The following is a 24,362-nucleotide window of genomic DNA, read 5'->3' on the forward strand; positions in this document are numbered from 1 at the left end:
ACGAGCGGATGTTAACTTTGAAACTGTATTTTAATAAATGCTAATTTGTTTCTTTTTAGCAACCTAAACAAAAAAAGAGAAAATGAAATGTTTCTTTCCTGGTAATATTCGGCGTACTTTCCTTGCCTCATTCTAGTTCGAATCCTTCACAGTTATTTATTGCAATCTCCATTTTGTTTCTAAACTCTACCTCGGATTCATAATCTGACAGGCACAATTCATTGAAGCAAGTGTGCGAAGTTGGTAATCTCGAACATCCCCTTTCAGCGCTTATCCTGGATATTTTAAAATGTAGTGATGGTAACCCTGTTGCTGGCAATCTATATGTTCCCGTAACAAAAAATAGTATTTTCTTTTGAACTTCCGGGACACAACTATCAAAGTAATGCCAGAACCAGCTGATCACTTTGTCGTTGCTCTCAAAGCCTTTGTATCTGGTAATTGATCTCATCATCATCGTATCAATAGCACCTTCATTGGAATCCCCAATTAATATCTGCTCAATTTCTTTCGGAGTAAATAATGATAGTGCATTTCCACCAACAACATTGTAGAAACCCCGTTGAAAGGAATCAAACCGACTTTTGCAAATATCACTCAAGAAAAAGTTCAAATACCTTTCCACGTACTCATATTTATTCGTATCATTCACTAAGACGTTAGAACCATTGGATATAAGTTCACGAGTAATCAATTGACCTTCAACATCTTTAAATGAGACCTCAAAATATATTGAAAGCTCCTCCACATTTTCTAGTAAAAGTAATTTCTTCAACCCTTCTCCTGCATTCTGATCGAGTTGTGTGAAGTCATCCAAAGTTACCTTATGTCCCAGAAGTTTTTTATAAAGAGCTCTCGGAAGCTTCAGATCCAGGATCGTTGAATTATAAATTGCCAATCCTAAAACTGCACCCACTAGATAATATAGTTCTTCATTATTAACAGTTGATATTGAAAAGTAGCAAAGGTTAGAAGGATTATAATACGAAAAAAGCTTTTTAGATGGATCAAAAAGCTCTTTTGTGAGTAATAAAAACCATTCTTTTTTCAATCCGCCACCGTCAACACCCGGCTCGTTAACAAACTCGATTTTCAACGACTTTTTGAAATCATGTCGGTGCTCCTTAATAGATCTCAATGAATCTTCAGTAATAAATGATCTTCGAACACGAATCTTAAAGTAAATATCAAAAGGTAATTTTTTGTTGACAGATCTAATAAATGCCTCCTCGGTCTTTCTTTCCATTTTTCTCTTTGCTTCGTGTTCCAAAATTGTGATCTTTGCTCCTAATGAAATTAGAAATGGATATCGACAAAATGTGAACGACGGTTTTTTTAGAGTAGCGCCATCATCAGACACAATATTTAGATACGCACTATTTGACTCCGCCCTAAGATAGTCCATCATTAGTAAAGAAACATCATTATTCTTTGCAACCTCTTTCTCATGCTTGTCATTGTTTTTACTGAATTGCCATGAATCAAAGTCCTGTTTCACGTTAATATAATCAACGAGATTGTTGTAAAAAATTGCCTCTGGAACCTTCCCATGCGTTTGGTTCGCGCAAAAAAATAATGATAGAACTGTTGCAGCAGTACGTAGATGCCATTCATCACAATACTGTTGAAGTTTAAGTTTTACAACATGATCATCGTCTAATTTTTCACTGTGATTATTTCCATCCCTTTCAGCAATTGCTTCATTTGATGTGGCCAAACGACGTCCCGATAATGAAATAAAAAGGGGAATACGAATGGAAAGTCCAAAATCCGAACTCTTCGAAGTTGGTCGCACAAAGTGAGCTCTTAGAGTCTTCTTGTAGTTAATATCATCAGTAGCATAAGGATTCTTGAAACTGGATGAAGATATTGAATTGCTGCTGTAGATTTCGTAATTTATGCATCTTGTCAACTGGAAAGTAATATATAAATTAAGAATTTCGATTTTGCGAATGAAAAGGGAATCCGGTAAGTGAGACCACCAATGTGAAAAGTATCGAGTGCATTTATGATCAAAATGAGCGCTGATACCTATTATTCGTTTGAGAATATCATATGAAATTGACTTTATTAGAAGTTCCGGCTCTGTACATTTGTCCAAAGACGTTTGTGATTGAGAATTCTGATCATTTGTGCCTATCAATGAATCTGCCAAAGTTGGTAACTCCATCAAGATTAAAAGCCATCGGATAGTCTGAACATCATTTTCTTGAGGTGGATGTCTAAGAAGAATGGAAGCTGCTTTTAGAAGACTAATCATGGGTCTTGTAGTTGGCAGCGATTGTAACACGGAATAAAATGCATGGAGCTCATTGAAATTCAGATTAGCCGAATAGTATGAGCAATTTCCTGATTGTGTCAATTTAAACGATTGGTTGAGACATTTATGTGAAGAAAATGATAGAAATAGAAAGTTCTCCAACGAGCTTAATTTATTTTCTTCAGCGCCAAAAGTACCTTTCCCGTTTGATTGTAGATCCTCGTAGTCCTTGATGTACTTGTTTAGAGTGCTTAATGAGAGTTCTGGTAATGATACCGCACTATTTTTACATATATCAACGCATTCATTAATATTTTCTTCAATCATGTAACTTGTTTGGCACACCATACATCGAATCCTAGGAACGTCAGATGGATACCGTAAAACTGTGCCACAACATTTGCAAACACCTGTGTGGAAATCTGTATTATTCTGTCGTAGTCGTCTTCTTAACGATGATTTTTGACTCAACGATAAAGGATTCAAGTCTGAACTATTGGCTTCATGCCAAATAGGACCGTTCTTCTGTCGTAACGATGGTGACCTCTTTTGTGAGGATGATGATTGCTTCTTCCTTACTATCCTTGAAAACCAACCGGAATGGTGTTGCTCGCCAGGAGTAGTATATCCCTTTTGGGCCATCTTGACATCCAATTAATGTCTCAATTTGTCAGGGCTTTATTGACAATCTTCAAATGAAAAGTAGTATGAGATAGTTTTATCTTGAAGGAAGCGTTCCATTGCTTGAGATAAATAGATGGCTTGGCTTTAAAGAAACAATAAAAATAAAAATAAAAATAAAAATTAAATATCAGCACCAGCGTTAAAAATAGAATGTGTGTGTGCATCAAAGGAGTACAGTGAAAACTACAAGCGGGCAACGATGGTAACAACTGAGTACAAAAATAATCTCCTGTAATGAAAGGAAAAAACTGCCTATGCATAAACTGATGAATGAACTTGGAATCTTTTCCTTAGGATTTGACTTCCTTTAATGATGATCATAGCAATCAGTCCGAACCTAGAAGAATGCTTACCCATTCATTCCGCGAGATTAAGAAAGACAAAAGGGGCGGGGTGGTGGACTATCATACGTCGATCGACTTCCAAATGAATACCAGGTTTAGCGAGCGGGACAAATTTCTGTATCTCAGAGCAAATGCCGAAACAAAAAAAAAGTGATCAAACGGTCCGATATGGCATTGAGCTAAATACTGCGGTGGAAGGAACGGAACAGTTGATGCAACGCGATAAAGGGAACAATTTTTTTAAGGTGTCCCCGGCATTAAATTTGTGGATCAAATAATTGTTGAATCACGGTTGTATTGATCCTTTTCGTAATTCAAGTGCAAAAGAAGTTTTTTTTTTTTATTGTGATGGTGTTCTAGGATACAGGCAGGTCATTTCAAAACAATATACAGCAACCATCCCATTACCCTTTATAAAACTGAGCCGTCTACTACATTATGTACGTACCTTCATTAATCCCACAAATGGAACTGAAAGTTCCGCTTTCCAATAATGCCAATTTGCTTAAGTCACAGCTTGCGATCCAATTTACATATAGTGGAGCACGAAAAAGTGATTCCGTGCACCTTAATAATTTGTAGAGATCGTGCTTGACCCGAAGATCATTGCTCCTTTTAATTAATGTTGTCTTTCGTTGAATCCTACAAGTACTACGGTGCAACTTACGACTAGCTCTTAAGTTAGTGAAGAATGCATTCTTTTTCTTTTTGACAAGTGAGTATTCGTCACGGAGGACATTAATGGTTGCAGCTGCTTCTCTGATCGGAAAAACCGTATAAGCTTAAATTATCGAAATGAGAATTGAGTGGTCATTGATTTATTCCAGATGCAATGCATCAAGAAATTCTATGGAATGGATTTTTTACACAGGACATATATTTGAGTATTTTCCTTAATATTTTTAATCACTTCCACGATTCAATGTTTGCTGCATCCGTTATAGCTCTGTCCCATGTGTGGCATTGTTTGATGCATTTTTTTTTTCTTCTATGAAAAAAAAAAGCGCGTTCATGTGTTTTGATTCCCTATACTGGAATTTTGTAAATAGTTTGAAACAAAAAAAAAACGCGCTTGCTTCCCACTTTTTTCCCTTCTTTGATTTCACACGTTTCCGTTTATACCAACCATCGCACTCTATAGTTGAAGCACTAATAAGGGCGCATCCTTATCTATCTAGGCTTTTCCCTTCTTTTTTTCCCCCACCCTCCCAGTATAATAAAATTGCTTTCTAACTTCAGCTTTACTCTTCTATCTCTTGACTAAACTTTCTTTCCGTTAGCGTTTCGGGTCTACTATAAGAGCTCATTTTCCGTCGCAAAATTTTCACATCGGTGCAAAATCAAATAGCTATATCCTTTAGCAGATTCCCAGTACACTGAAGTCCGGGATACCAAGTTCACCTTGTTGAACATTATAACTATAATCAACGACAAGCATTGCTTCTCGGGTTCAACGAGAGCCAACAGCATACGAAGAATTTATATAAGTTCAATTCATAGCAGAGGTGTGCTTGCTATCGAAGTCTGAAGTATCAATTTTGCTATACTTTTGTGGATTTCAATCAAATTTTGTTCTGACAATGTCGCAGAATTTTAAACTTATTCCTGGTCCAGAGATTCCAAGTCCGAATGCAACTTTTGTCTTCAAGACGCCACCACGTTCAACCCCTAGCTCTGCTGAAAGGGGAGAGAAGAATATTACGGATCTCAACTCGGAAAACTTTTTGAACCAGGGTTTGCTCTCTCCAGAGCTTTCGTCCCCCCAGCTAGATGATATTCGTCATGTTACTTCAACACCTTTATCTCAATTTCTGCAAAGCGGTGTCAATTATCCTGCATCTTCACAAAGGCAAAGAATAACTAACGCTGAACGAGGTTCGCCAAAAGATCATAATAACCAAGTTATGCCCAAGCAAATAGTTAATAATTTAGACGCATTTCGGTCATCCGCTACAAATTTACAGACTGCGGGTTCAAACACGCGTGCTTCTAATTATCTCCAACAGAATACAACACAGAAATTTTTCTTGAATAAGCAGAAGAGTATACCATTTTCGACTAAATCCTTTAGCCATCCACATCAAACGCGCGAATTAAGGAAATGTGATAGATCAACAAGGAAATGTGATGGAAAGAAAAGGAGTGCTCCACAACATATGGAGAAATCAAGCAAAAGATCTAGAAGAGTGAAAGCGCCTGCAAACTTTAAGGTCCCCCGTCCTGAAGAACTCCCTCCTGTTATTTATGAGTTCGATGACAAGCCACCGTTCTCATATGCCACGTTAATTGGAATGGCTCTTCTTCGATCACCGACGAGAAAGCTCACTTTATCTCAAATATATCACTGGATATATTCCCATTTTCATTATTACCGCAAGGGTGAGGTGGGCTGGCAAAACTCTATTCGTCATAATTTGTCATTGAATGAATCGTTTGAGAAAGCTGAAAAATCCAAAGATGGAAAGGGGCATTATTGGAGAGTGGTGTCCGGATTTGAGTATCAGTTTTGTCATGTGCAGCAAACAAGAAAATTGAGTACTGCTGAGGCCAAGAGCAAACGCTGTAAAGCGAAAAAGGCCCCTCAAGAACTACAGTCAGTTTTGCCAACAATAGCGTCCTTACATATGACTAACGATACTGGACCCGTGAGTGTATCTACAACCCCAACCCATGATCAAATATCAAAAACTCCCCGTACCATCTCCTCGCAAGCGCGTACCCCAAGAACTCTTGCTTTCCCTGCTGACAGCTTAGGCAGCGCATACAAGCAATCTATTACATCTCCCGATGGTTCATCCGCACAAGATTCCCCGCGAGCATTACCCTTTACGTCCTCTTTTAATTGTAAATCCACGTTTGAGGTGTCGCCGCTGCCAAATGCAGTTTATAGTGGACCTCTTTGGGAGCCACTGACGCCAAAGAAGAATAAACCGGATGGAAAGGAAAATCAACAGGTTGATGAGTGTCTAGCCCCAAATTTCAAGACGCCGTTAAACAGTATGCAGACTCCTCTGATAAATATTGGCTCCTCATCTGTTATCCGCAAGCTTTGGACGTCTCCATCTTACCTAGATGATTTCTATACCTCTCCAATTGTTAACAATGAGACTTCGGATAATGTTTCCGTTTACAAAACGATTTATGGATCTCCTCTTGTAATTAAGAGTGAGCGCACAAAAGTTAAGAATCAACGGTTGCAGACAGATGTTCCGGCAATACAAATTTCTGGTACTCCTAAGGATGTAACTCCAAATGTGGATATAAAGAGAAAGGAGCCTTCAATACGTTCTCCAACCTCAACCATCAATGGATATACTACGAACCAGATATTTGGGATTGACATTGGTGTCATAAATCATGATGAAGATCGATTGAAGTAGTGTTTCGATAATTATTTCTATCTAGATCAGAATTCAGATAGTGCAGTGCATACCGTGGTTAGGTCCAACCTAACTGAATTAATATTAGTGCTTGGTGCGATCTTAATGTTGTGTTCCTTGGCAATTGTTCTTTATTTTTATTCTTCGAGCTCGTGAGTATCGCTTTCTTTTTTCTACATTGCTTTACGTAACAATTTGCTTTATCTTTTTGTTTGTGTTTCGTTTTGGTTTTCACCCGAACGCTTTCCATATAGGTGAAATACGCCCAACTTTATATACTTAACTATCCCCAATAACCTTTCCCGCACTGTATCAGTTATGCCAGAAAATAGTCACATGAACTTATGATGTATGCAGTATGGGTCTTCTAGGTATGTGGCTTTGGAAATTGAGACATTTTTAAAAGTACTCAAGCTCGCAAGAATCGATCCGCCCACAAAGCAGCTTATTTTTCTATCGGGAGATGCATATATCTTCATCTTTACTGATTTATTAATTTTCAGTAACTCGTTCAATAGTCGTGTGCCGAAATTCTTAAAAAGTGTTGAACCACCACTTAAAACGATATTTTCAAAGAGCTTTCCACGAAGATCTGTATCTGTCTTTGTTATAGCCCAATAAATAGCATCCTGCACAGGTATATCCTCAAATCCTGCAGCTTCCGGTTCAAATAGCAACTCGCACGGTCGAGAAAGAGCCGGTTCACTTATCTTTATCACCTTGTCATCAGGTAGCTTAAACTCTCGAGCCTTAGCCGTTGAGTCATACATCAAAAAGTCGTTGATTCGCGTTTTCCCTTCATGTGAATCACCAACACCGTTTATGTTTGTATCCGGTAAAACAAAGCCCAACCTTTCCTTCATGCTTCTAACAATTTCAAACTCAGACGAAGAGCTCATGCAATAACCTGATCTCAAGAGTTCTAGTTGTAGATAGCGTGTGATATCTCTCCCCCCTATATTCATCCTCTTTATGGATCCTGGAATTGAAAAGCCCTCGTATACCGGAGCAATCGTTGTCACTCCATCTCCACAATCAACTACTGTACCCGAAGTTCTTCCTGTGGAGTATAAGGAAAGAACAGCTGGCATTGCAATATGAATTGTTGGAAAGTTAAACGTCTCGAATAATGTTTCACACATCTTTGTGCGATTAGACCGTGGATTCAATGGTTCTTCAGTTATTGACAATGGGTGTTCTTCTGCTTTACAATCTAGCCTTGTTATGACCTCGTTCCATATGTCTTCCATATCATTCCAATTTGTAACAACACCATGTGAGATGGGATACCGTAACCTTAAAAGGCCCCTCAGTTTCTGTGCTTTGCTTCCTATAAAAGTGTCATTTTCGGAAATTGATGACGGCATTACTTTTGTGTATTTCGGCGACCCTATTATATTTGAGTAATTAATCTTTGGACGATCATCACCCGCAAAACCTGCCCTAATATTGCCGGATCCATTGTCTATGACTATGGGCTGATTGTATAATGTATCGGACATCCTAATATATCTATGCCCAATTTTAATATTTATAGGTCACCTTTATTGTTCATAGCAAAAGGTCATTAAACGATTAAGTAAATCAAATTTGACTGGTCTTTTTTTTTGATGATGTCCCAACTCAAATTTATATAAACTGAAAATGTAAATAGAACGCCTGATTTAATAATCGCGAGGGAACAAAAAAGGTAAGTGTAAGAAGCAGGTACGCGAAGGGTAAAAAAATTAAAAAAAATAAAGATAAAAATTTACGACCGTGCATCCCGCTCGTCTTCTTTACAAAAAAGGTAATAGTGTCTGAAGACTGTTATATTAATGTACACCCTACATTCAAATCAAAATAGGAATGCTCAGATACAGTAGTATCTATCACCAAAGTCACCAACACCAGGAATAACGTATTTACGTTCATTTAATCCCTGGTCGATCATTCCGGTGACAACCTTCACCTTTGAATACTTTTCCCTAAACATAGCAATTCCTTCGGGACTTGCAAGAACATTCAAGAAAATAATTCTGTCCTCGGGAACACCTCTCTTCTTCAAAACATCAATAGCCATAGCTGCGGATCCACCAGTAGCAAGTAATGGATCCAAAAGTAGCACATACCTCTCAGAAATGTCAGTTGGAAGTTTCACGTAGAACAGCTTAGGAAGAGCTGTCTCCTCGTCTCTCTGAATTAAAATTTTTCCAAGTCTGACAGATCTGCAGCAATCTCTCAAACCCTTTTCCATTGACTCACCAGCTCTAATGATAGAGACACCACATATCTTACCTTGGAAGTCTGCTCCTTCATATGTAGACTCTGTTGGAGTAACAACAGTTTTAGGCTTGATTGGAAGTTGATTCAAACCTTCCTCCACAAGTAAACGGATGATACGGTTTGAATAAAAAATGAAATCGGCACGCTTCGTGTTCTTATCACGAATTATACTGTTTTGAAGAAATAAAATAGGAAGTTAGTATAGAAGCTTTTGAAGAACGATAATATAATTATTATTGCCGTTGCTTACGTATAAAGACATTTCAACTGATTGGTCTGTCTCAACCTGATAATGTTCTTGTAAACTTCACTCATATTGATGTATCCGTTAATTTATTTTAATTTTGTTGAAGAAATAAATAAGAAAAAGGGGAAAAAATATGGACTTGTAATTTTATGAAATGATTGCGTTAGTTGTGTTTTTAAGTAAAGGATAAGAACCGATTAAAGAATTTTTCTTATCTTCGAATAAAACGGTCGCTGTCAGAAATGGTAGAAAAAAATAGTGAAAAAATTTTTCGGATATGAAATATTCGCTCGGCCGATTAAATAAATGGCTACCCCAGGCAAGATAACCGAGGGTTGTTTGTTCACTAGGTAGTTCACACGATATATCCAAACGGTAACCGTAGGAAATAAGGGCGGGGTGCGCGAATTCATTATCACCCCAGCTCACCTTGTGATAACTGCCGATAAGGCTACGAAGTATTTCAGAACTAAACGATTTTTAATTTCAAAGAAAAAGTAGTACTTATATTATTGTTTCAACAATTATTCGGCACACAGGATATCGCTTTACAAAGATAATGCAATTCAATAAAGGTCGTCCAATTAACATAAGAACTTATTTTTTATCAACCAGGCCCGAACATCGTTGCTATCTCTTTTGACCCAGGCAGCGTTAGTCTTGATAGATTCTAAAGCCTGAGCGAGACCCCGATTATATTCCATGGTGTCTTTACCATCAAAGAAATTTTTCACCATACGGTATTGTTCCATCTTGCCAAAGCCTCTAGTGCATATATTAACAACCGAATTGAGCATAGAAAATCCTGATGGTAATATTGTGCGTAAAGTTTTCCAATTTCTGGTCATCCATTTAAATGCCACCTCCGTACCAACTTTACTTCGACTCATAGCACTAAGTGGGAGAGGTATATCTTGTATTCTAACAGTTCCGTTCAGCAACAAACTCAGGACATTCTCTAAAATATTCGGGTCATGAAAAGCACCCATACTCTTAAGAGCCATTGACCTCTCATCAGGAGATCGTGAATTTTTGTATATAGCCAATAGCTGGTTGAATTCTTCTTCCCCACCATGGGAGGCCACACAACGAAAAATAGTAGATTTCACGTCGGGATAAATAGCATTTTTATCTCCAGCAACGTAATCCGCAAATATCTTGTTTGAAGCAGATATAATGACTTCGTCTTCAGATGACGTAGCAGCATCAAATAAAAGGCTCTTCAACTTCAGCTCCAAATAAGAGTCATCTCTGCTAAATTTCCATCCTACCGTATGGAACTTTTCTGACACTAAACTAAGAGTTGCCGCGTTAAGTGCATTAATTACCTTCCTATCTTCAAACTTCCAGGCATTACTGACGGCAGCTAATTCTGAAAGCATGGTATCCCAGACGATATAGGAGGATTCTAATTTCCAATCAGAAATCAACGTAAGAAACGTCGATGTCTTAATGTATCCTGATATTGATAAAGCACCTGAATCGGCGACAAGTCCAATTCTATCCTCAACAGAAAGTTTTGACGCTGAGCATCCGAGTTTTTCCCACCTTTGAGGCTCATAGTTAACACGGTAAACACCATTAGTGTTCCCGTTAATTTTAAGGAATGAACCTGTTTTCACAGAAAGTTTCGACGATCTGCTTTTTACAATAATGGAATTATCAATACTGTTCCCGGTCCTTAAACCAATAAATATTGGGAATAGTGCTTTATCATCCTCTGATCTAACATCACCGGCCCTAATAAATCTGTGTTGCTCAATAGAAATATTACCATCTTCTTCCTTAACTGTAACGAGAGGGTATCCAATACACTCCGTCCAAATTTTCATAATGCTTTCAACGTCCTTTCCGGAAACCTGAGAAAGAGCATTCCAAAGAGCACTTGTCTTTGCATTGGACCATGCATGTTTCTTTAAGTACAAAGACACACCTTTTATAAAATTAGCATCACCTAGCCAATCAGCCAACATTCTAAGAACGGCAGGTCCCTTTTGATAACAAATGGAATCAAAAATTTGGCTAACTTCATCGGCACGCTTTATTTTAATCTCAATTGGATGAGAGGATCTCAAGCTGTCCATTCGAAGTGCCCCTTGAAGTGACTTGCCAACAAATTTTTCCCAAATTCTCCATTCAGGGTGAAAGTGATCACAACATTTCCACGACATATATGTAGCAAATGATTCGTTTAACCATAGCGAGTCCCAGAAATCAAGGGTGCAATAATTACCAAACCATTGATGTGCTAGCTCATGATTAACAGTCTCGGCAATTCTAAACTCTACATCGATCGTCGATTTTCCCTTCTCATACAACAAGTCTATCATATCAAATGTGATAAGGCCCCAATTCTCCATACCGCCATAGCAGTCATAAATACCAACCATATCCATCTTCGGAAGCGGATACTTAATATCAAAGCACCGTTCGTAGTATTCCAATGCGTGTGCTGCCGATTCGACTGCATACCGGCCTTTGATCTCCTGACCAGGCGTAGTGTAAACTTTAACGGGAACATCTCTAAATTTGTATTTAGACTCAACAGATCGAAGATCACCTACAATAAATGCAACCAAATATGTTGACATTTTAGGGGTAGTATTGAATACAACTTCTTTTTTTGTATCATCAATGAAATGCTCTTCCTTGATATCCATGTTGGACAAATATGTGAGAGTCTTGTCGCCGACAAGTGTAACACTAAATCTAGCTTTCTGATTTGGTTCATCAATGCATGGAAATGCTCTTCTGCAATCAATGGGTTGCATTTGGGTTGTAGCAAGATATTTGGTCTTACCATCTTCCTCGTACGTTGATCTATAAAAGCCTGCCATTTTGTCATTCAATTCGCCAACAAATTTGATGCTCAACTTGACATGGTCACCCTTCTTGAGTGATGATGCTAGAGAGAATTTGAAAGTGGTGTATTGCTCTTCCTTATCTTCCTTAACAGACTCAGGCTTGATCTCTTTACCAGAGGCAGTAAGCAATATGGTCTCTTTGATATCAATCTCCAAAGTATTCAAGCTAATGAAATCCGAATCTTCAACAACTTCCAATTCAAGCAATTCATCACCATCAAATTTGAAAGTCTCAAAATTAGGCTCCAACTTGAGTGTGTATTCAATTGGCTTGACATTCTTAGGCAAGACCTGCCTCCCTGAATCGTCAGTTTTCTTAATGGCGCTCATTTTTGCAACACTGAATAATGATACCTGTTTCCCAGATTGTACAGTAAGTGAGGTATCTAGATCATTGGACAAATAATGTAACTATAGTGTTTCTAATATATATCACCTGCCACTGTAAAGTTGAACCTGTGTGTTGAATTATTCATGGCAAGACAGCAATACAAGATGCTGCCACTTCTCTGAATGGCTCTGTACTGATAAGAAAAATATCACGAATAATCTTCAATAATTCATCGCATCTTTTTATAATACTAAATGCTAACGCTATGGAAATAGATTGTACTTAAAAGCCCTTCAAATGAAGTTTCAGAGTTCCATATGATGTCATGTTGATCCTTGTAAAGTATTATTTGCATCCCTCATCGTGCTGTAGAACATTTTTATTTTTTTTATGTACTTCAAATTGTGCGCCTGTGTGGGGTGAACCCTGAGACTATATACATTTGTTTTTTCCTACTTTGGCTCCATAAATGTGTCAAGTAACAAGCAAAGTAATTGTTGAATCATTTCTTAGCTTTCAAAATTTTATCAGTAAATAGGTGTTCTCTTCACAACGAATTGTGTACAACATTTTAGTGACTACCGATAAATTTATTACATCGTCATAACGACTTGCATAGAAATTTTGATCTATTACGGGTGTCTGTATTCTATTATCGAGTGCAGCGATCTCAGTTCTCCGTTCATTCTTCAAGAAACTTGAAACTGATTTCAAATGCTATAAGTTTCCTTATTTCTAAAATCAGTGCCATACTGTCAGATGGAAGTTTTTCTAAATTTCTCCAGTCGTATGTTCCTTTGGAAGCGCCAACATCTTTCCTGCTAACAGCAACATCATAGCTTTGGCCAGAAAGCTCTGCACATTGGGTGTCATCATTAACCTGTTTCTCATAAACGTTCAAGATCTCAATAATTTTAATTAACTGATCTAACGAAAATGTGTTCGTGTTGAAATACGGTAAAAGCAGGAGCAAAAGTACTGCCTTGTAATGCGCCGGAAGATATCTAAATTGAATAAGTTCCACGAATCTCTCAAAAGGTATCGTTTTACCTTCCGTGCTCAAAATATTTCTAAGTAACGCCAATGGGGAGAGTGCCTGGCGTAGGATTGGGGAGTCGATTTCATCTTTGTCTATCTTTTCATTTAATAAAGTATCCACCAGGTTACCTCCCAATAAAAGGTTCTCAAAAATTTGCCACACCGAGCTAACCACTTTCTTTGTGTTACCGGCCTCGGAAAAGCAGCATAATGATTCATATTCATAGCCATTATCCAATAATATTTCACCTTGTGTGTTGTATATTTGTTTGGCTGTCATTGGCAGCATAAGTTTTGCACAGATGGAAAGACACCATTCAAAATCATCATTACTTTCTATCTTGTAGTTTGGAAGCATCTCTGACAAAATCTTTCTTGCCTTGGAATCATCCGTCAAAATTAAAATCCCTGTACCAGTCGAAAATAATTCTTTGCTTGAAAGATATGATAACGCCAAATCTTCAATCATCTGATCAATACTAGTCTGAATTTCTTCCTCACCTGATTTTATATCTTTTCCGTGCAAGGAAATATTCGAATAAGACTTTAGAAGACCTGAAGCGGAAAGAAGGATTGCTGTGTATGTTGAGACACTTCTATCAAGAGTCTCAAGAGCTGATATTGCTTTGAGATATTGCTCTGAGAATATATTTAAGCAAATTGTTTCCCACGAGTATACAGTGTCGACGGAAAATGACTTCTGTGCCTTGTCAACATATTCGGATATTTTTTTCATCGATGGCATTTCAAACATGTACTCAAGAAGGAAATATTCATACCATCTACCACAATTCTTTCTGAGAGCGCTGTCAACTCCAGATATTGATGCCACTATATCAACTAATTGGGATCCGATTTCAACATTTTTAAATGTCAGCTTAATTGCAGCTTCTCGAAGATTGGCTGCCCGCTGTTTCCATGCCATAAATGCCTTCAAATATTGTGAAAATTTCATTGGATCGTAGCTTGCTATTAATGATTTTAAGTGCTTGACCAAGGCATATAAGTCTGGGTCAGTTTGCTCGAAATTTTCATATCCTGATTCGTCAATAGCACTTATTGCCTGTGCAAAATATCCTCTAAATATCATTGTCTTTAAGTATTTGGACCAAAAATTCATGTTCTTATACAAAGTTCCGTGGGATGCGTTCTCCATATCAGATACAAGTTGGTCGTCCGGTTGAATATCCGCACGATTGACCCACATTTGAAAAAGGATAATGGATTCATCGGGCTCCGAAAACTTTGTTGCATGAAGAAGATTGAGTATATTTATAAGCTCTTCATACTTAACCGCCTTTGAATCATTTTGTGCATCACTCTTTATAGTACTTGACATCAATTCTTTTAAGCTCTTTATCAAATTTGTCAAAAGCCACTTGAGTCTATCTGTCCTCTCTTTTCTTTCAGTTTTCATCAATGATGGTACTCCAAAGTCATTTGTATCACTGATATAAGTTTTGAATGCGGAATTTTTAAGCAAATCCTCAAAATCATTGTAAAGTCCTGTTACAAATCTGATTCTATCCGGCGATGTATCTTCACTTGAGACAAATTCTAGCGGATAAAGTTTTGTATCTTCATTGTCTTTCGTCTCAATTCGATCGGCTTTTTTATCAATGATATCTGTGGTTTCTGTTTGATCATATTTCTTATCATTATTGGCTACACTTGTGTCCGGAGTTGCACTGACGTACACTATTCCATTATTTCCCGTCTTGTCAGCAGCCATATCAAGATGTCTTCCTTCCTTAAGCCAATTGAAATTGGATTCTGTATCAACTTCTCCATGCAAAGCTTCCTTTATTGGTAGTTTTGTTCCATCGCCAATGATGACATTCCCATAAGTCTTACTGTATTTTGCTGGTAAGGCAATCTCCTCCATGTCCAGATCACCATCATCGGCTTTCGTATTTGAAAGATGGTTCTCAATCATATCGTATATAGAAATCGAAAAATAAAGGAAGGAAAAGTGATACTATATTTTGGAAACTACTCCTCTTAACAGTTAAACAGTTTGTTTGTTTGTTTATGCTCGTGCTATGTTCCCAGGAGCACAGCGAAAGAGTTTTTTCCTTTAGACATTCACATTTTTATTCGATTGATCTGATAAATGTAAGGATGTGCTTTTGAAATACCAAACCACAATATACAAGGTGCGCCTATGGAAGATACCAACAATAAGTGTACTTTATAGCATCCTTATCATGATGATTGAAGAGGGTACTCTTTCTCTCCCTGTATACATGTTATAATCATACCTTTATTTGGATTATGTGTCTAAACGAAGTGGTGTATTCCGTTTTTTCCCCCTTTGAAACAAGGATTGGGCAGAAATGGAGAAAAAAAAAAAAAAAAGTGAAAAATTAATCAGAAAAAAAAGTTGATTGACCGACCTTTAACGAAGGTCAGTTATGATAGAACTCCGAGCTGCACTGATTTCATATATTCAAATAGGATAATTATATACTTTTGACCACATTTAAAATGCCTTCGTTAAAAGATAATGGTCGAGATTTTGACCTTCATACGACCCAAGGTCTGACGAAGTTGCTCAGGGGTAAGAGTACTTCTTTAGATATTATATACGAATTATCCATCGATTTGATTTCAAAAAAACCAGAGTATTCTCTACCAAATAAAGATAAATTTATTTTCGAACTTCTATGTGATCGGTTCTCACAGCAGAAGTTCAAAGAATTCAAGGTTTGTGTTAAAATGTGGGATTTATTCAAAAAGCTTTGGATTAAGTCGGAATTAGATATAACGACAAGGAATGCGAGAGATCAAGTACTTGCAAAGAGCAATATAGTGAGCTCAATTACTGATGCTTTGGATGAGATAAAGAGAACCGAAGCTTTCAAAAAAAGTGATTTGGTATCCTGTATTTCAGATTGCATACATCTTGTGAGTAGTTACCAGAGAATCAGGTTTTCCGAGGATCAAAGTGTTAGTATCATCGGAAATCTTCTCTTTTTTGCATCAGCAGTACCTGAATATGATTCAGCATTACTTCAAAATATTGCGTTATCGGTTTGCCTGATATACGAACGTTCTAATTTTCATGCTATAAAATTTAGCAAAAAGAGCGTTACTCACTTCAGTGGTGCATGTTTGCCTAATATCATTTTGTTGATGGAAAATTCATCTCTCGAATCAAAATCATTGCATAACAGGTTAGAAAGCATTGTTTCTGATGTACTATTCAGTGAGAGAAACATAAAAGACTGCAAGGATAACTTGGGTTTCTTTATAAACAATGCACGTGCCCAGAATAAAATGACAAAAGAAGGATTAAAATATATTTTTGGGCTAACCGTTCACAAATTAGGAGTATCTGACTCAGAGGATATTTTCAAAATATTTATTTCAAGATACCCCATGTTCTCTTCCTCCCTTGTTCCTCTTCTTGTGCTTTCGAAAAACTCGCTAAATACAAAGTTTTTGTCGAATTTACTTAAAGGATGTCTAGGTAAAAGTGATACAAATTCACTCAACGTTATGAAGTGTATACTGAGTCGGAACTCTGAGGTTGGGGTAAAATTTGGAAGGAGCATTATGAACACATTAATAAAAGGAAAGCTTTCTGATATTACCATATCCGTTGCGAAAAGTTTATTTCAGTGTTACGTCAATTCCAGGGATGTTGAGGCCTTTGTTACTCAATGGGAGCGCATACTTCCCGGAAGTAACGAACAAAATGTTGAGAATGTTTTCACATCCAGAGAATTTGCGATCTCTTGCTCGAGTGATTTTGTCTCTCTTCCATACGGTCAGTTAGAACAGATATTAAAAGCATTGGAATATAGTATTAAAGATGACCCTTCAAAATGTTTTCTTCCATTAATCTCCATATGCAATGGATTGCTTCAAGGTGTAACTGGATCTTCTAGTAACTACATGAGCTCGGCATTGATATCTTCGTTGAATAAACTCAGTGATTACTTCAGCAAATTAATAAATGATACCTTTAAATTGAACACAGATCCACGTATATGGGAACTTTACTCCTATATTTTTATGTTATATGAGCTACCTGTGTTAGCGAAAAAAGTGGACATCAAAGCAATTTTTAAATGTCGTCACGAACAAAAGAATAATAAGTTCTTTTACGTCACTATTTTCAGAATTCTGGAACAAGATTCAGAACAGTTTACACGTAGAATATCCTCAAGCTTGATTAAATATTTTGAATCACCATTATGTCCAAAATCTTTTAAGTTTGGTGTTTTCTCACGCTGGTTAGTATTGGTAAATACCTTGTTTAGGAAAGCCGATATATTGAGGTTAGTTGAAGCTTTGTTCAATATAGATGATTTAAAAGATCTTGAGTTTGTATTCTCTAATCCTGTGCTACATGAGCAATCCAACATTGTCGTGCCAATTATTGATCATCTTATGGAAAGTTATTCCGTACTTGGAACTCATTGCCTAAATTTAGTGAACAAAATTCCAGTTTTCTGCTTTCAAAAATATCAGCGGAAACAGATGATTGATACAATAGTTTCGTCATCAGTTATTACTGAAAAAGCTGAAGATGTCATTTTTCAACTTTTAAAACTACCAACTTCTAAATCACTTTTAGAAATAGAACCAAAGTATATTATCAGACTTTTTGCCATGTTAAAGCCAAATACTGATATTTCCGTCTCGTTAGAAATTGCGACTGCTATATTCACAGAAAATTTAAGAATGGAAAATAACAACTATTTTGATCAAACCGAATCTCTTTTAAAAACCCGAATTTTAGATCTTCAAAATAATGTCTTTGCTCCTTATGTCGTCATAGCTTTGATAACATCTGAACGGCAGATTGGTACAATAAAAGTTCATTCTTCCCGTTTTAATGACTTGGCCTTACTTTGTATTTCCAATATTGTGAATTTGTTATCCAAGGAAAACTTAAAACTAGCGGACGATGACATTTATATCTTCTGCAGCATTTTAGTCAATTTCTTAAAGTTTAGTATTGTCGATGTTAATGTCAACATTAAGGGTATGATATCCAATCTTGGATTCAACAAAACACATTCAGATAAGGTAAATGAAGCTCTATTTCAGTTAGTATGCTCACTAAAAGTGGGAGCATATAATCCTAGCTTTATTTTATCCTTATTCACGATTCTTCCCCCAACTGAAAATAATAATAAGTCCTTAAACATGTATATTGCATCATTATCAGCAAATGAGGAGATATTTATGAAAGAATGGGACGAAGTATTAGAAACCTACAGATCTAGAAATTACGAGGACAATAATACTTTCATAGAGGGTTTGTCTTTATTATCCCATTTCATGAATAATTTACAAAAGCTGACAAGTCAGGAACACATCCAGATAATTAGAGGTTTGGTTTTGAGGACACTCTCATTTGCACAAGGAATTAATAATGTCCTACTAAGCACAGAATGTGATGAAATTTCGAGCTTTTTAACAACTCTGTGTACAACACTCACAGAGAATAGTTGGTCACTCAATCAATATTCCATGGAATTAATTTTTGTTCTTGTTTCAAAAATTTGCAATCTCTCATTGACTGAGGTTAACCAGAAAGCTGATCTTACGACTATGTATATTCAACTTACCCAAGTTGTTTCTTCGATTTTATTGCATCAACGATTCAGATTGTCTGGGAGATCACATATTTTGATTTTTACTTTGACGCAATTTATGGAACTAATTTTCGAAAGAACAGGCTTTAACAATACTATCTCTTCCTCTGAAAGGTGTGCAATGTCATTTGAAAGATTGGTAGAAAATTATTGTGAGCCAAGTACCACTGTGTTCACAGATCATATCGAAAATAATGAAAACACTACGGGCATAAACACATTCGCAAATACCCAAATTTCGAAAATTAGAGCAGAATTAAGAAGGTCCCTTCCTTTATTAATTATGCGCTATTTGCAGTGCTTCCTTAGATATCGTACAAGCGTTACTGTGAGAGAGCCCCTTTCTCGTAGTATCTATTTGGTATTCAAACGATTATCTGACAATGAACTAAATTACGTTAACGCAAGTCTTGATTCCCAGATCCGGCCCGCTTTCAAGAAGATTTATGATGAATATCTAAAGTTTGGAAAATGGAAGGAGGAGTAATAGAATAACGATTTTATAGATAATTAAATTCACTTTTTGATTGCCTTAATGTTTTAGATTAACTGATTATATGGATGTACTGAATTTTCAAATTTTTTTTTTTTTTTTTTTTTTTTTGCGTCACCTGAATTTTTCAGTAAAATCATGCCTGCATAACGTTTCCTGTAGTTGTCAGAAGCTAATATTACTGATATTTTCCGGCACATTTCGAAATAGAGATAGGGGTATCGTTTATAAAATATGGTGGAAATATCTGAAATATCTGAAGAAAGTGAAACTGGCACTCAAAAGAAACCAGACAACGTGAATAAGAAGCCAACTCTAGATGGAGCACCACAGTTGCCTCCTGGAATGGCTGATTTTGCAGGGAAATCGGCAGATAAAATGTTAGAAGAATTAAGATCCACACCATTTTTTATGGAGAATTATGACCAAAAAAAGGATTTGGGAGACAACTCGCAGCTTGAAGCATTGAAGGCACTTCAAGCTGAGGAAAAACCTTCGGATAGGGCTGATCATTTAAGAAGCCGAGGTAACGATTTTTATAGACAGAAAAATTATAAAGAGGCGATAAAATGCTACACGGAAGGCATCAACGTCAAATGTGGAATGAATTATGTTGATGCAGCCCTTTATCTTAACAGAGCAGCTTGCAATCTGATGCTTAAAAATTACAGAAAGTGTATCGATGATTGTGAGGAATGTCTAAAACTTCAACCAAAAAATCTCAAAGCAATCTATCGTATTGGAAATGCTTACTTCAAAATTGAAAGGTATGATCAAGCCGAAATTGCTTTAAAGACCGCTTTCAGTATAGATAAAAAGAGTAAAGCTGTGAGATCACTTTTGGCAAAAGTTCAAGATAAAAAACAGAAAATAAAAAAGGCTAAGGAAGAAAAAGAGAAAATGTTGTTGGAAAAGAAGGAAAAAGAAGATAATGTCAAAAAGGCACTTAAAATTAGAAACTATACAAGTATTAGCACGACACTGCCTGAAGATGTACCTGATAGCAGTGAGCTACATCTTGAAGATCCAAAGGATTGTAGATCACAGCTTATCATGCCCGCAGTTATACTATATCCAACCACAAATGAGTTCGATTTTGTTGGAGAGGTTAGTGAACTTAGTACACCTTTACAACTTACTGAAATGTTGATGGACAGACCAGAAGAATACTTTAATGATGGGAAGCATCAGAACTTCAGACCTAAAAAGTTAGCCACGTATCTTGAGTCAAACTCCGGTGGAATGATTAAGGTCGGTAAAAAAGTGATGTTTAGCAATGCTTTGTCTAGAGCGCCGTTGTTTGATGGAATTCTCAGGGTTTATATTGTTCCAAAAGTTGATTCAGAAAAGTGGTTATCCAGTTGGGATAAGAAGAAAGCTCTCAGTAGACGATCCAATAACTGACATATCTAGTATACGTATTGTTTATAACAAAAATCCTGTAGATGCGGGATATCATGCAATATAATATAAATTTAGTTATGCCCTGAAATAAGGATGAGAATTGAGGGACGGTTGTATTTATCGTACGTAAAAAAATTCACTAAGACTGACGGACAGAAAAAAAATTCATCTAAATCAGAAGTTGCATTTTCCCATACGTTCTCATCTAACTGTTAGTATTAAGGGAAACTGTTCCTTAAGGTTTCAAAGAAGGTAAATGGATTAAAAATGTCTACGTCTTTAAAAAGAAAGCAGATATCATCTGGTTTATCTGTTACCCAAAAAGTATTTGTTCGTTCAAGACGTGGAAAGGCCTCCAAGATAGTCAGAGAGCATTATTTGAGAGATGATATTCCATGTGGCTCTCAAGCCTGTGAAGCATGTGATGAATATTACTTTCCTGATCCTTCGGGTTTTGTAAGGCATCCTGTTTTATCCAAAACACCACTAAAAATTGAGAAAAAGAGTATTGGAAAGCATTATGTCATTCCTGACACAAATGTTGTACTTAATGCCATCGACATGTTAGAAAATGACAAGGTGTTTTATGATGTCATTATCCCGCAAACTGTTTTGGAAGAAGTTAGAAATAAAAGTTATCCCATATATATGCGTTTAAGGGGTTTATGTAAAAGTGAAGATAAAAGATTTGTGGTGTTTCATAACGAGTTCAAGGCTAGCACATATTTAGAACGGAAAATTGGCGAAACTATGAATGATTACAACGATAGACTTATAAGAAAGTGCGCAATTTTTTATGGAGAACACCTTCAAGATGCTGGGATCTCTATTGTTCTAGTCACGGGTGATCGTGCAAATCGTGAGAAGGCACAGAAAAATAGCATTCTTACCTTGTCACTCCCCGAGTATATATCCCTACTTCCAAATTCCATTGAATTGCAAGACATGTTGCCCACTTCTGGAGAATTTTCGTCGAACTACAAGGAGATTAAGTACCCATCCTATTTTTCTGCTGCCAGACTTATTGGAGGTATCAAAGCTGGATCGTTGCACCAAGGTACCATTAATATCTCATCGTACAACTTTTTGGAGGGTACTGTTGCTGTTCCAAACTTGCCAAAGCCCTTGCTTATCTTAGGAAGAGAGAATTTAAATAGAGCATTCAATGGTGATAAAGTTGTTGTTGAAATTCTCTCAAAGAATAATTGGAAAAAGCCTTCAACTAAAATTATTGACGAGGAAGCAGTTAACCAGAACGGGATTGGTGATGATGATGATGAGGTCATGGTTACAGATAAAGAGAGAATTGTCTTGGCACAGGAGGCAGTGAAGGCGCAAAAGGCATTTCTTCAAGATGGTGATGATGACCAAAAAAGTATTGTTCCCACTGGACGTGTTGTTGGAATAATTAAGCGTAGTTGGAGACTATATGTTGGTCAGTTGTCCCCTAATTCAATCGATCAAAATAACAATTCTGGATATTCTGCGAAAAACTGTTTTGTTATTCTCATGGATAGAACCCTCCCTAAGATCAGAATCAGGACTCGGAGATCTCGCGCGTTAGCTGGTAAGAGAATTGTCGTTGCAGTTGATTCGTGGTCGGAAAGCTCTAAATTTCCACAGGGCCATTATGTTCGAACTCTTGGAGATATTGAGGATAAGGATGCTGAAGAGGAAGCTATTTTGCTTGAGCATGACATTGAGTACAGGCCCTTTTCTAAAAATGTTTTAGATTGCCTTCCAAAAGAAGGTCACAACTGGAAAGTTCCTGAAAATCTTAATAATGGTGATCAGTTATTGGCTAAAAGAGAGGATCTTAGAGATAGGCTTATATGCTCGATTGATCCTCCTGGTTGTGTAGACATTGATGATGCTTTGCATGCCAAAAAGCTTCCCAATGGTAATTACGAGGTCGGTGTTCATATTGCGGATGTGACACATTTCGTGAAACCAGGTACGGCAATTGATCAGGAAGCTGCATCCAGAGGTACAACTGTTTATCTTGTGGATAAACGTATTGATATGTTGCCAAGCCTTTTAGGTACGGACTTATGTTCGCTTATGGCTAATGTCGATAGATATGCATTTTCTGTTATTTGGGAAATGAACGATAAAGCGGAGATTCAGAATGTCAAATTTACAAAGTCCATTATTCGTTCAAGGCATGCTTTTTCTTATGAGGAGGCACAGATGAGGATGGATGATCAAGAAAAGCAAGATCCTCTCACACAGGATTTGCGTATATTATTACGTCTGTCAAAGATTTTGAAGAAAAAAAGATTGGATGCAGGTGCGTTAAATCTTGCATCTCCTGAAGTTAGAGTCCATATGGATAGTGAAACGTCAGATCCAAGTGAGGTCGAAGTTAAACAACTTTTGGAAGCAAACTCTTTGGTTGAAGAGTTTATGTTAGCAGCAAACATATCTGTTGCCAGAAAGATATATGAGACCTTCCCTCAGGTTGCTATGCTTAGACGACATGCTACCCCACCTGCAACAAATTTTGAAGCTTTAAATGATATGCTCAGGGTTAGAAAAGGGATGAGTCTTTCAGTTGAAAGTTCAAAAGCACTTGCAGATTCTCTTGATCGTTGTGTTGATCCAAAGGATCCATATTTCAACACATTGGTTCGTATATTAGCTACCAGATGTATGACTGCAGCCGAATACTTTACTGCTGGAAGTTTTAGCTACCCAGAATTTCATCATTACGGTCTCGCTGTAGACATTTACACACATTTCACGTCTCCAATTCGTCGGTATTGTGATGATATTGTTCATAGGCAGCTTTCTGCGGCTATAAATTATGAAACTTTAAGCAAGTTACATATGGATAAAGATAAAATGGATTTGATTGTGAAGAATATTAATAGGAGACACAGAAATGCACAATTCGCTGGTAGAGCAAGCATTAATTATTATGTTGGTCAGGTCATGAAAAGTGCCGAAGCTGTTGAGCATGGTTATGTCATAAAAGTGTTTTCAAATGGTATAGTTGTGCTTATTCCAAAATATGGTCTTGAGAGTTTGATTAAATTGGATGTATTAGGTCAGGTGGATACAGCTATATTTGATGCAGAAAAGTATAAGCTTACATTCAAAAATGGTGATGATCAAGAGACAGTAATAACTTTATTTGACAATGTTGAGGTTTATGTCAAGACAGAATTGGATAAATTCACTGGAAAAAGGAAGGTTTTGTTATCGTTGAAGTAACTTTTATGTTCAGCATATATATAATATAGTAATGAAATAGATCTCGTGGTGTTTTCTTTTTATCATGCTGTAGGATGTGAAGATGATTTCCTTCTTTTTCCCGCTTTTTTTTCTTGGTGAAAATTTTGGCCACTTCAGCTCGAGATTCCAAAAGACTCTCTAAAAGGTTCAGGTACACATTAATCTTTCCATTATCAAATCTCATTAGGCAGGTACAGTTGAAT

At 36.8% G+C, this 24,362-nt stretch overlaps 8 protein-coding genes across 8 annotated transcripts; 4 read left to right on the top strand and 4 right to left on the bottom strand.

Annotated features, from left to right (window-relative positions):
* Positions 1 to 127: 127 nt before the first annotated feature.
* Positions 128 to 2,902, bottom strand: BRETT_003358 (uncharacterized protein; the record flags this gene model as incomplete). The annotated part of the gene is made up of 1 exon (XM_041281869.1): positions 128 to 2,902. The coding sequence occupies one exon, from the start codon at positions 2,900 to 2,902 to the stop codon at positions 128 to 130; it is 2,775 nt and encodes a 924-aa protein (XP_041139660.1).
* A 1,966-nt stretch (positions 2,903 to 4,868) lies between these two features.
* BRETT_003359 (uncharacterized protein) lies at positions 4,869 to 6,668 on the top strand (the record flags this gene model as incomplete). The annotated part of the gene is made up of 1 exon (XM_041281870.1): positions 4,869 to 6,668. The coding sequence occupies one exon, from the start codon at positions 4,869 to 4,871 to the stop codon at positions 6,666 to 6,668; it is 1,800 nt and encodes a 599-aa protein (XP_041139661.1).
* Positions 6,669 to 7,000: 332 nt separating this feature from the next.
* BRETT_003360 (uncharacterized protein) lies at positions 7,001 to 8,170 on the bottom strand (the record flags this gene model as incomplete). The annotated part of the gene is made up of 1 exon (XM_041281871.1): positions 7,001 to 8,170. The coding sequence occupies one exon, from the start codon at positions 8,168 to 8,170 to the stop codon at positions 7,001 to 7,003; it is 1,170 nt and encodes a 389-aa protein (XP_041139662.1).
* Positions 8,171 to 8,520: 350 nt separating this feature from the next.
* Positions 8,521 to 12,374, bottom strand: BRETT_003361 (uncharacterized protein; the record flags this gene model as incomplete). Its single annotated transcript, XM_041281872.1, has 2 exons — positions 8,521 to 9,103; positions 9,793 to 12,374. 2 exons carry the CDS (start codon positions 12,372 to 12,374, stop codon positions 8,521 to 8,523), a joined length of 3,165 nt encoding a protein of 1,054 aa, XP_041139663.1.
* Positions 12,375 to 13,057: 683 nt separating this feature from the next.
* Positions 13,058 to 15,349, bottom strand: BRETT_003362 (uncharacterized protein; the record flags this gene model as incomplete). Its single annotated transcript, XM_041281873.1, has 1 exon — positions 13,058 to 15,349. The coding sequence occupies one exon, from the start codon at positions 15,347 to 15,349 to the stop codon at positions 13,058 to 13,060; it is 2,292 nt and encodes a 763-aa protein (XP_041139664.1).
* Positions 15,350 to 15,900: 551 nt separating this feature from the next.
* Positions 15,901 to 19,512, top strand: BRETT_003363 (uncharacterized protein; the record flags this gene model as incomplete). Its single annotated transcript, XM_041281874.1, has 1 exon — positions 15,901 to 19,512. One exon carries the CDS (start codon positions 15,901 to 15,903, stop codon positions 19,510 to 19,512), a length of 3,612 nt encoding a protein of 1,203 aa, XP_041139665.1.
* Positions 19,513 to 19,752: 240 nt separating this feature from the next.
* On the top strand, positions 19,753 to 20,922 carry BRETT_003364 (uncharacterized protein; the record flags this gene model as incomplete). Its single annotated transcript, XM_041281875.1, has 1 exon — positions 19,753 to 20,922. One exon carries the CDS (start codon positions 19,753 to 19,755, stop codon positions 20,920 to 20,922), a length of 1,170 nt encoding a protein of 389 aa, XP_041139666.1.
* Positions 20,923 to 21,189: 267 nt separating this feature from the next.
* On the top strand, positions 21,190 to 24,138 carry DIS3 (exosome catalytic subunit dis3; the record flags this gene model as incomplete). The annotated part of the gene is made up of 1 exon (XM_041281876.1): positions 21,190 to 24,138. The coding sequence occupies one exon, from the start codon at positions 21,190 to 21,192 to the stop codon at positions 24,136 to 24,138; it is 2,949 nt and encodes a 982-aa protein (XP_041139667.1).
* Between the last annotated feature and the right edge of the window lie 224 nt (positions 24,139 to 24,362).

This window comes from Brettanomyces bruxellensis, chromosome 9 (assembly GCF_011074885.1).
Source record: "Brettanomyces bruxellensis chromosome 9, complete sequence".
NCBI lineage: Eukaryota > Fungi > Ascomycota > Pichiomycetes > Pichiales > Pichiaceae > Brettanomyces > Brettanomyces bruxellensis.